The 12,739-nt window shown below is 46.0% G+C and overlaps 1 protein-coding gene across 1 annotated transcript; it reads left to right on the top strand.

Annotated features, from left to right (window-relative positions):
• The first annotated feature begins 805 nt into the window (after nt 1-805).
• Nucleotides 806-6,242, top strand: LOC119330024 (hydroxyproline O-galactosyltransferase GALT2-like). Its single transcript, XM_037603132.1, has 7 exons — nt 806-1,829; nt 2,820-3,052; nt 3,134-3,424; nt 4,218-4,346; nt 4,783-4,956; nt 5,315-5,422; nt 5,566-6,242. Exons 1-7 carry the CDS (start codon nt 1,073-1,075, stop codon nt 5,770-5,772), a joined length of 1,899 nt encoding a protein of 632 aa, XP_037459029.1. The 5' UTR covers nt 806-1,072; the 3' UTR covers nt 5,773-6,242.
• Nucleotides 6,243-12,739: the final 6,497 nt, after the last annotated feature.

The raw sequence follows: 12,739 nt of genomic DNA, 5'->3' as shown, positions 1-12,739 counted from the left end.
GGTATGCCCACCGTGCGAGGAAGAAGTTGTGCGCACCGCGGAGGCCGAGTCGTACACCGCATCAGACCAGCCCGCGGAAGATAAGAGCGTGGATGCCCTTTTGTGCCTGCATCCTGCGAAGTGGGAAGTCTGAACAACGTGTGCCCTCGCACTGGAGCAAACCCAGGCAGTTAGGTCAGTCCGTGCCCTGGCCGGACTGCCCACGAAAGAGGAGGAGTAGTAGTAGGAGGAGGCCGGTGACGCACCCGACAACTACGATAGTGAGCGGATCCGACTTGACCTATATTGCATTTTCGACCGCTACTTCCGCGGCGACGATCATAACAAGGGCAAGGGATAGAACAAGGGCAAGGACAACATCAGGTGAACTTTCTCAATAGATAACTAGAACATGTAAATTTTTGATAGTCCGATGAGATATATAAGAACTCTTACTTTTGTAATGTGCGTTGATGAACTACCTACACTGTTTTTAACGTTGCATGAACTGTTTTTAACACTGTTTTGTCAATCCACCGTTATCGGTATTTTTTTTTTTATAATTGTGCTGCTTTCGCCCCAGCTTATATTGTTGGTTGTAATATAAAGCGGGGAAACCCTTTTTCGTATCGTGGTCTTGAAACGAGGGGAGGGGTATAGGGGTGACGCTTGCAGCTGTAGATGCTGTAACCCGACGTGGCAAACACCGCTCGACCGGACTAAACCGGGCAGCCACTCACGCGCCTCGTCGAGTCCCACTCGGCCGGCCGGAACCAAACCAAACAAGAAGGAAAACATGTCCACATCACGGGCGGCCAGCCAGCCAGCCACGACGCCCCTCCATTTCTCCCCACTGCCCGACCTCCCCGCACGCACGCGCGAGCATCTCCAACTCCGCCCCCGCCTCCGATTCCACGCCTCCTCTGCGCGCGCCAGATCCGGCCGGCGCACCGCCTCCGCTGGCCGGCGGCAGGCGTGACGCGGCGGGCCTGCCCTCGCCGCGCGCTTGACTACAGAGAGATCGCTGTCGCCGTCCACTGCGGGGCCCGAGAGCGCGAAGGTGGGGTTGGCTACGGGCCGCTGAGCGAGGGCAATGGCGCGGCGGTGGCGGCCGTCGCACCTTGTGTTCGTCGCGGGGGTGGCCTATCTCATCCTCATCTCCCTCAAGTTCCGCCGCGTCCTCGACCTTGCCACCGCCGACCTCGCCGCTGTTGACTCCGCCTTCTCCTCCCCATCCTCCACCGACCACCTTCCCCCTCTCCTCCCAGGCAACTCGTCCTCCTCCAATGCCACCCTGTTCCAGGTCCAGCCCTTCTGGCACCGCTACGACCGCGTCTCCCTCCCCGACATCGCCGCTCGCAACCGCTCCGCGCTCGACCGCATGGCCGACGACGCCTGGTCGCTCGGGCTCACCGCCTGGGAGGACGCCGCAGCCTTCGCCGGGGACCCCTGGGAGCTCGCCGCCGTCGATGCCGCCTCTACCGACAAGTGCCCCGCCGCCGTCTCCGTGCGCGCGCGGGGGAGGGTCGTCTTCCTGCCCTGCGGCCTCGCCGCTGGCTCCGCTGTCACCGTCATCGGCACGCCTAGGTCAGCGCACAAGGAATACGTGCCGCAGCTCGCCAGGATGCGCCAGGGGGACGGGACCGTGCACGTCTCGCAGTTCATGGTCGAGCTGCAGGGCCTGCGCGCCGTTGACGGCGAGGACCCACCCAGGATACTGCACCTTAACCCCAGGCTGAGGGGGGACTGGAGCCAGCGCCCCATCATCGAGCACAATACCTGCTACCGGATGCAGTGGGGCTCCGCACAGCGCTGTGACGGCTTGCAGCCCGAGGACAACGACGACAAGGGTACATCCTTTTCCTTCTTCAGCAATGCTAGCTTGGACCTTAAGATGTTCTTTCCCGAGTGAGCAGCTCTTGTTATTTGTTACTGGTAATGTGGTTAAGATTAATTTATATTGCATCGTCAAATTAGCGCGGAGGTAAATCGATTGCATTGCCAGCCTGATGCCATATTGCCATGTTTCTATTTACAACTTACTAGTTAACCATTACAGCTGCTATAATGTACCTCTACCAACTGACAATCACAAGTTTACAACTCCTTGTAAAATCTAACCCATGGAATTTCCTATTTACAACATAAAAGCTGGTTAAACTATCAAGTGCCGGACACATGATACATACATTTGCTCCTGGGGACTTCATAATATTAATGCCACGCCCTTTTGATACAATAGGTTCCATAGCACTGTTAGAGCTTTAACGTTGTCCAGTGTGACTCTTCTGGATAATATCCATTTCAACTAGTACAATTAATATGTAAACTTCCATATATAATTATCATTTTGTGTGATTGTTCATCAACACCTTGATGTCTACCATATGTAACTGCATGCCAGAATTAAAAATAAATAATATGAATAGCTCTATTGACAGTTTCTTGAATCACATAGCAATTATCTTTATTGGTGATTTTCATCTTCCGGCAAGTGTTCTTTTTCCACATCAGTTAGAATTCTACCTGATGTAATATTTGTTTAATGCTAATTTGTGAGATTATTGTTGAAGCATATATTGACATTGCTATTTTATTTTATCACAAGCTATATTCTTATATGCATCGGAGGTGCTACTCCTATCATATCTTATTGACTAACATGTCGAATTAATATGCAAGTTTATTCAAATTGCCTTTTTTTAGTATTCATTTTAACGTCTACTTTTTACTGCAAAATGAAAACCACAAGGTGTTAGCTCTTCTATGGTAACACTATGTCCTTTTATCCCCAGGCTAGCATATTTGGCTAAAACCTATCATTTCATATTTTTGGACAGTCGATGGGTTCACCAAATGTGAGAAATGGATACGTGATGATATTGTTGACACAAAAGAGTCCAAGACAACTTCATGGCTAAAGAGGTTCATAGGGCGTGCAAAGAAACCGGCAATGACATGGCCATTCCCTTTTGTGGAAGACAGGCTATTTGTTCTTACTATACAAGCTGGTGTTGAAGGTTTCCACATATATGTTGGTGGTCGACATGTGACATCTTTCCCTTATCGACCAGTATGTTCTAGACATATCCAGCCCTCCTTTTTTTAGTGATATTTAGAAGAAATACTAATGGGTTGATGTGATCAATTCCAGGGGTTCACTCTTGAAGATGCAACAGGATTATATGTTAAGGGTGATGTGGATGTCCATTCAGTTTATGCCACTGCTCTTCCTATGTCTCATCCCAGTTTTTCCCTTCAACAAGTCCTTGAAATGTCAGACAAATGGAGGTCCCAACCACTGCCAAGAGATCCAGTTTACCTTTTTATCGGAATACTTTCGGCATCAAATCATTTTGCTGAGCGCATGGCTGTGAGAAAAACTTGGATGCAAACTTCAGAAATTAAGTCTTCTAAAGTAGTCGCACGATTCTTTGTAGCACTGGTAAGCAAATTATGCATCCAAAATAAATGACATTTTTGTCAAATGTATCTTTGTCCTTAAATGAATCTTTATATCTTTTACTGGTGTTGTATATATATATATATATATATATATATATATATATATATATATATATATATATATATATATATATATATATATATATGTGCATGATCATTGTGTAGTTCGGGATAATGGAGTATAAGATGTAATATGTGGGTCACATGCAAGAACAGAAACTTGGTCTCTGAAATTTCTTGTATCCAGAGGATTCTGTTGGCTATCTACTGTTCACTTTCATGCTTTTTGAGTGCTAGGGTATGTTTGGATTGTGGTCAAAGTGTACCCTACCAAAATTTTGGTCATGACCAAATGATTGGTATTTGTTTGGATGGTTGCCAATTATTTGGCATGCCAATGAACTCTAGCCAACTCTAGTTCATTTTTCTTGCCAATGTTGGCCAAATCATTGGCAACCAAAACCTCAACCAATATTTTGGCTAGCCAATATTTTGGTGGGGCAACCTTGGGCATAAACCAAACACACCCCTAGTATCTTGAATGATTTGATATAGCTTTACCAACCTTATATTTTTTGCATACTTTCTTACATATATCATAGTGAAAATCACTATTTGCGCTGAATGTCTACTTATTAACTCGTTAACCAGATGCACCCAATGATGGGAAATATCAGTTGCATGTTTATCATCTCATAAAGGAAGGAAAAACAAAAGTTTTTTAGGAAATGACTGCATGGCATGATGTTGTTCATTACAAATTGTGGTTGCAGAATTCGAGGAAAGAGGTCAATGTGATGCTGAAGAAAGAAGCTGAATACTTTGGAGATATTGTCATTTTGCCATTTATAGATCGTTATGAACTGGTAGTTCTTAAGACAATCGCTATTTGCGAGTATGGGGTGAGACACTCTTGCCGTCACTATCTTTTATTAAACTTCTGCTAATTTTTTCCTATTGCTAATTTGGTATGGTTCGCCAATGTCAACTGGAAGTTGTAAGCGTGTACTTATGATCTTTGTCCATCATTGGGCATTTATGTCCTAGCAATGCCCTTACTGCGTATCTCAATAGAGGCGATAGAGCTGTTTGAACTTAAGCCCTACCAAGAGAGTCGTTGCTAGAATAATTCTTTACAACTGCATGGAATGCACTTTGGGGTGAGTGGCTTAATTATCTTTCATGTAACTCTTTGAGAGTCGCTTCTGGGAGAAGTTAACCCTCAAACATGGATTGAAGTCTATGGTATGGGGATCATGAAATTTACAGGAGTAGTAGTCACTTTGCAGTGTGGACTAAATAATGAACCTAACATCTGTTTATCATGTCACCTTGCAGGTCCAGAACTTGACAGCGGCCCATGTCATGAAATGTGACGACGATACATTTGTGAGGGTAGATGTGGTTCTCAGACATATCAAGATGAACTCCCTTGGCAAACCATTATACATGGGGAACCTTAACCTCTTGCATAGACCACTGAGAACTGGGAAATGGGCAGTTACGGAGGAGGTATTATCCTTAAAACAAAGCAATATTCCTCAAGTTAAGCAGCTGATTATTCAGTGTCCATATTTTGGATTCCGTGCAATCCCATGAGTTAGTCTTTGTTACACCGTGTATCTGAATCTTCTTTCTTCTAACCAAGAAAGCTAATCTCACAAGTTTGCGAGCTGTGTTTTACGGCCTTAAAAGCTGAACGGCCAACTTTAGGGTGGTAATTCAAACATAGGAAATGACTGTTCTTGCTAAAAGCCCACCATGAATTTGTTTTTTTGTCTACAGAAATCACAGCCCTTTTTTGTGTTGCCAGCATATGCATGCCACCATCTTCATTGCTCGCCTTAATCCCTACTCATAATGAATGCAGGAGTGGCCTGAAGATATCTATCCGCCTTATGCTAATGGACCCGGTTATGTAATTTCTGGTGGCATAGCAAAATTCGTCGTGTCTCAGCATGCCAATCAGAGTTTAAGGGTGAGCCTCCATTGATGCAACACACTGTATTTTGATAACTTGAATCATGTTATGTGAGCCTCCATTGATGCAACACACTGTATTTTGATAACTTGAATCATGTTATGTCAATCACTCTACTTTTCTGGCTATTTGGCTTGCAGCTATTCAAGATGGAGGATGTAAGTATGGGGCTATGGGTTGAAAAATTCAATTATACCATGCCTGTCAGGTATTCTCATAGCTGGAAGTTCTGCCAGTATGGTTGCCTCGAGAACTACTACACTGCGCACTATCAGTCGCCAAGGCAAATGCTATGCTTGTGGGACAAGTTGGTTCGTGGTCGCCCATCCTGCTGCAATTACAGATAGTGAGATGCGATCTATCATTCACTCGCAGTCAGCATTCCTTCTATCCCAGCAGGTGAGTTTGGCTGGCTGGTGTTCTCCTTTTTGACATGAATCACCTAGCATAGAGGCTGCTGCTCCATTGGCTCGATTGAGCTTACATTGCTTGAGGTTGAAGCTTGAAGATTAGGTAGAAAGCTACAACCATCTGGTTTCATACATTAGCCTGATTTGCGTTTCTCATCTACTTAGCATCCACATGTGCCCTTGTAATTGATGCCAGTTTTCTTCCAGGGAGATTAATCCCAATTTTGATGTAGAACATGTGGTCAAAATGTTCAGATGTATGCCTGCTCTTATGGTAGAGAAAATGATCACAACTTGTCTCTCTCGTCTCCCTATGGGCTTAAAGTCATCGTGGTTTCTTTCCATTCACGGTGTATATTTGCGCAAATCTTGTCACCTTTACAAGTTGTGGCTCCAAATTTGTTGAATGCTATTCCCTTCAGTCCAGAATATAAGGTGTATCGATTTTCATGCAAGTCAAACTTGTGTATGTTTGACCAAGATTATAAAATAAAATATCGACATCTACAATACAAATAAAATAAAATATGAAAATACTTTTTGTGATAGATGTAATGATAAAATTTGATACTGTAGATATTGATATTTTTCTAAAAACTTGGTCATACATTACCAATTTTTGACTTTTGAAAAAACTAATGCATCTTATATTCTGAAATGGAGGGAGCAATATGTTTGGTACTCCCTCCTTTCTGGTTTATAGGGCTTATCTCAAAATTTTAGTTTTTTCATTTTATAAGGCTCAATTTGGTTGTTCCCCATCACATGTTCAGACTTCAAGGTGTATTAAATCGTCGTATGCAAGTATTAGGAGAAAACTGATCAATGCATGCATGCATTGCAATTAATGCATTCGTAAACATAATTTTTTGAGGAAAACAAGAGCATTAATTGAGTGCTTTTGCAAACTATAAAAAATATTCCACCATTCATCATCAACCTTGGTTGGTGAGATTTTTGAATTGAGCCTTATAAACCGAAAAGGAGGGAGTAGTTTCTCTTCATAGCTCAATTTACTTTTCTGCCACACGCTTCGGTAAAGCCATAGTTTCTGATTTCACGGCTTGTGTGCGTTAGTCTAAATGTGGGTGCAACGCTTGATGGTCTTGTCTGGCGTTAAACACGACTGCGACCATAGTTAAATACAGAAAACCACCGCAATAAAGGCCAGGTTTGCAGGAAACACGCATTAAGGGCCAGGTTTGCATAAATCACTGATCGGCAGAGTAAGGTGTTTTGAGCACGTTTCTTTTTTTAAGCACGTTTGTGATAGGTGGCACCCGGTTTTTTCCCAATATGGAGTAACGGTTTGAGTAGACCATGAGCCGGCGGAGGTCGCGACGACGTAGGTAGCAATGGGTGCGTTGTAGACCATGAGCCGACAGAGGTGTGCGGGAGCTCAAACCCTAGCCAACTGACTGAGACCCGGAGGCCGCCACAGTCGTTGGAATATGCGGCGTAGCATGCTTCCGCTTGAGCGGTCAAGGCGACTCCGACAGGGGGGCACTGTTGGGCCTCGTCGTTTGGCGGTGTTGAGTAAGTCCTTCCCCTCTATGCAGTGGCGGAGGTTAATGAAGATTATTGACGGGGCTAATCAGAGTTGAGGAGGCGAAGAAGATAAGTTATGCATGAACTGTGAAAAATCTTTGATATTAAACCTAATAATATTAAAGGTATATTTAAGAGTTTTTTTAGAGTAGAGAAGGCAATGGCCTCCTTTGGCCCCATGAAGCTCCGCCACTGCCTATGTCCCCTTTTGCTTCGATTTAAGCTTAGGTTCTAAAGCAATTTGAGGAAACAAATCACTGCCATGCACTGTATAAATTAAGGAGTACACAATCACTGACATGCCATGTAAAATTGAATTTGGGGGTTATGTGAAAAATGGGTTGTTTAGGCTCTATCAAATTTAGGAGATTTAATTATGCTATACTACTTTTTTAATTGGCTAGTCTCTACTACCCCCTCTGTTTCTAAATACAAGTCTTTATAGAGATTTCACTATGGACTACATACGGAGTAAAATGAGTGAACTTATACTCTAAAATGCGTCTATATACATCCGCATGTGGTCCATAGTGAAATCTCTCAAAGACTTATATTTAGGAACGGAGGGAGTATAAAAGAAAATGTTGTTGGTTTCCATTTCATTGTTTCCACCCCTCCCATCGATACATGACCCCTCCCACCTTTTTTTTTTCAAACTACGAGGTAATCCATTTTTTTCCAAACCGACCCTCCCACGTTGTTTCTGGCGAAAATTTTAATTACTGTTTACAGTGAACATAGCAACAATTCCAAATGAGCACTACAAGTTTTCTTACGCGAAACTTGAGGCATTCTAAGATCCACTCCAGACATCTCATGGCCGAAAGGAAGGTTTCAACTCACTGATTTGTTTGCTGTCAGTATTTTCCTTCGGTTTAGAGGCAAAAGTAGTTCTCTTCCTCTAAAAAGTTACCAAAAAATTGGGAAAAAGGTAATGAAAATGTATGTTTTTACAAATGCCCATTTCCCTCGTATTTAGAGGGTCTCCCCCTAGAACTGAGCTATTTCATATAACAAGTTTCTTCAATCCTGAAAGGATTGATACACTTAATCACTATTTTTTTTGTTCTAGTGGAAAGTTGTCAGAATCCTCGTACATTTGTTTTTAGATAAAAGGCAAGGCCGAGCTTGAGAAAATGCTCAAATCTACTTGATTTTGAATTAACAAAGCCATCAACTAACCAAGATTACACCTAGCATCAAATACAAAGAAAATAATAACAAAACGACAAAGATACAAGATGCCAAAACGGCTAACAACCTAGCAGTGGTACAAGCAATCTAAAGATAGAGACACTGTGCCCAGCCTAAATCACCGAGGCCAAACGCCTAGATCAACAACCACACCAGAACCGGGGTGAAAAACAGCGAGCGACACCAGCATCAGTAGCCAACATCCTCATCGCCTACTACCGCAGAATTTGCCAACAAGCACCCGATCCTACCTCTGAAGATGACTATAATCCTCTCGCCCTGACTCGAAGGGCGCCATACAGTCGGAAGGCAGAGTGCTCACCTAGTATGGAGCCATCCTTGTATCGCCAGCTTGCTCCCTTGTCACTCTGCGTGTGACCCGTAGTTAAGTTCTTTTTAGAACCCGTCCAAACACCCTCCTATTCACTGCCAACTAAACAATGACCACCACAAGATCATCACATTCATGCTCAGCAAAACTTACAAAGACTATGAATAGTAAACCCTAGAACAATTTGCGCATATTTCATAAAATAAACAGGAAAACAAGCACACAATTTATAGAAATTTATAACTTACATGCTCAACACATGCAAGGAACCTCTTGCCCATGTGCATCCCTTCCAAAGCAACACACATCTCTGCCGACTTGTCGCGGTCGCGCGAGATACTCAAATCTAGGTCAATGCCGCTAAAATCGGGTCATGCATTGTAGTTGGGAGCTGGAAGAGCAAAGAAAAGCACACAATTTGCAAGAAAGAGTTGAGATTGGGTCAGATGAAAAATCCCCAAATCAAAACACTAATCCCAGACACAAAAATCCACTCATAAAAATGCCAAAGTCAGAGTTTAAGAGACATAGTGGATGGAATCCTTACTAGTCTCACAGTCACTAGAAGAAACCATGGTGCATGGAGCGGCAAGCGTCCTGGTCGACGCCGACGACAAGTGTTAGGGCATATTTCTCCCTAAATGGTTTTTGTGATTGATGACAACATGTTTACAGACTAATTGTGTGCATTGAGCCTTTCAGACTATCAAGCATATGGCACAAGACGATTCGTTGCCCTCGGAGTTTCAAGAGAAGACAATTTTCTTTCTCGTGGTTCTTTTCTGGTGGACTTGAGTCGTAGGGAAAACCGTACTATTAAGAGGGGGTCCGTATCGGGAAGGTTTGGGTGGAATCAACACGTACACACTCATATTGCACCCATCAACCACTTCCGTTTCTTTGGAGTTGTCCTCCGTGTTGCATCGAATGAGGGGAGAAGAGCCACAATGGTAGTACCGCTGGCCACAGCGGTAGTACCACTGTGACCACCGCTCGCACTACCACTCGTGGCTGGGGATCTCGATTTTTCATGTCAGGATCTACTGTGGTTCCTCCGGGTTACTGCCGTGCTTCTCATTTGTCCCTAGGAGATGGGCGGATGCAGCAATGGTAGTTTGGGCGGTAGTACCTCCCTACTATCGCGACTACCACCGCCGGCCCTCTGCTTTTCCCCCGTTCTTCTTTATTCCTTGCATCTTGTATATGTGCGGTAGTCCCGCTCGTGCAAGCGGTAGTACCGCTCGTCTACGGGCTGTGAGATGGATAACGGTTGGATTTGTTCCCCCCACTATAAAGGGGGTCTTCTCCCCAAGAAGACTTCACCTCTTTTCCCCCAAGCTCCATTGTTGCTCCAAAGCTCATTTTTACCCGATCTCTCTCCCTAGCCAATCAAACTTGTTGATTTTCTAGGGATTGGTTGAGAAGGCCCGGATCTACACTTCCACCAAGAGAAATTTGATTCCCCCACTAATCCCTTGCGGATCTTGTTACTCTTGGGTGTTTGAGAACCCTAGACGGTTGAGGTTACGTCGAAGTCACATTCCAATGTGGTGAAGCTCCGTAGTATGATTGGGAGCCTCCAATCAAGTTGTGGAGATAGTCCCAACCTTGTTTGTAAAGGTTCGGTTGCCGCCTTCAAGGGCACCACTAGTGGAATCACGACATCTCGCATTGTGTGAGGGCATGAGGAGAATACGGTGGCTGTTGGGGATATAACTATTAGGTATGACCCGCCCAGGAGGGGCCGGGTCATCCCTATGACGATTCATCACAATGAAGCCCAAGATCATATGGCGGTTCATAGGTAGGCTTAGTAGAGGGCCCAGACCCGAAGGCGGCTTAAGGCCCATAGATATAAACCGCCATGTATGTAAAACTTCTATTGTAAGGTATGTAAGAAAGGTCACCGAGCCGGATACGTTGTATAAACCGGCCGGGACTCTGAGGGCCACAGGGCGTCAACCCGTGTATATAAGGGGACGACCTAGCGGCGGCTTAGGACAAGAAACAACAGATTGAGAGCCAGGTGAAGCGTATTCGCTCCCTGCTCATCGAAACCCTAGCAATACCAACTACAAACTGGACTAGGCTTTTACCTTCATCGTAAGGGGCCGAACCAGTATAAACTCCTCGTGTCCTTTGTCCTGATTAACCCCTTTAAGCTAACCTCAACGCGATGGCTCCACGACTAAGTCCTCACACTAGGACATCTGCCGTGACAATTCCACGACAGTTGGCGCCCACCGTGGGGCTATCGCACGATGGTTTCGAGTTCTTAAAGGGCAACTTTGAAGGGATCAAGGGATATGCTGTGGGCCGGATGACCAAGAGTCGTCGTGGCAAACTCTACATCGACGACGCAGGCTGGGGCCCCGAGGCCGACTCAATTGAGTACGGGTACTGGGTCCCCTTCGGCGGAATCTGCGTCTTCATCGGCAAGATCGGCGAACCAGGCCCTGAGACGGACATCCGCACCGACATCGTCGAGATGGCTCAGCATGCGAGACCCGCCCGGGTTCGGCCTGCCATGAATCGTGTCTTCATGGGATTTATCCATGGTGTGGAATCTGAGGACAGACCAGCATCTGGTGATGAGACCGTCGTTTACTCTGATGGCGAGTCATCCACCGGTGAGACAAAGTCATTGTATTAACTGCCATACAGCCGGCTTGGGGGTTGTTCCGATGGCGACAGTATTCCAGACCCTTGTGAGCCGCCGAATCGGGTGGCAATCTTCATGGCCGGCACAGCCCGTGCAGCATTCATCTACGACAGCGGAGTTGATATCCGGGTCAGCAGCGGCAGCGGCTGCCGGGGCAGGAGGCCCTAAGCGCCCGCCGGCTCAAGCTTTAATTGACTTGCTAGATAAGCTGACAACGCTGTTAATAGCGGTGGTTAACCTAGCGGATCAAGATCAGCATAATGCAGCAATCACAAAGCTGCGTGATGAGCTAAATGCAGAAAACGCCGGCGGGCACTTAGGGCCTCCTTGCATTGGACATGCAGAAAACAGCGGTGGTTAACCCGGGTCATGTCCAATGCCTACCTTGACCCAGAGGAGCTAAATGCAGAAAACGCCAGGATGGTCGAGGAGCGGACCGCTTTGGATGCTCAGGCTCAACGGATTCAATCACAATCGTACCGGCTCATGCTAGATCAGAACGCTTCCAATGAAGTCATGAGGAGGAGGCATCAGACTCGTCTGCCTTCATTTTATGAGGCAAGGAATCTCTTTAACACGCCAGGAGCAGGAACCAGTAACCCGACAGTAGCAAACCGGGTCGAAGCACCAGGGATAGGTACGCCGGTTTAGCCACGCACGATGGACCCGCCTTGTCAGAACAATAACCCGCCGCGGCACATGCCGACGCCACCGGGTCATTACTCTAACCCTTTGGATAACATGATTGCTGCGTGCGTCATGATTGGCAGCTATCCCGGTTGAAGGTGATTCACTAGTGGCGGTTGAAACACGGAGGGCTAGAGATCTCCTTCAGACAGTGCTGGTGCAGCAGTAGGCTTATTCTTACAGCCGCGATAGGGTTCATTCCACCCCTCGCCCAAGCCGAAGTTACAGCATGCATATTGATGAGCCGACTGTATCAAGCAGTGGGTGGAACCGTAAGCCGCCGCATGGACATGACCCGGCGGGCGGCGGTGCTAATGCTCAGAATGTAGTGGATCAAGGTAGAGCGTGTCGAGAGGCCGAGCTGGCGGCTCAGTATGCGGCTCGTCAACCAACTCTGGTTCGTCCAACCACCTCTGTGGAGCCAGGTATGACCTTTAGAAACCTGGGCGTGCCATGCTTGGTGCCGGATCTGCGTAATGAGT

This window comes from Triticum dicoccoides, chromosome 7A (assembly GCF_002162155.2).
Source record: "Triticum dicoccoides isolate Atlit2015 ecotype Zavitan chromosome 7A, WEW_v2.0, whole genome shotgun sequence".
NCBI lineage: Eukaryota > Viridiplantae > Streptophyta > Magnoliopsida > Poales > Poaceae > Triticum > Triticum dicoccoides.
The sequence above is the reverse complement of the archived record's forward strand: the minus strand, read 5'-3'. Positions and strand labels throughout refer to the sequence as shown.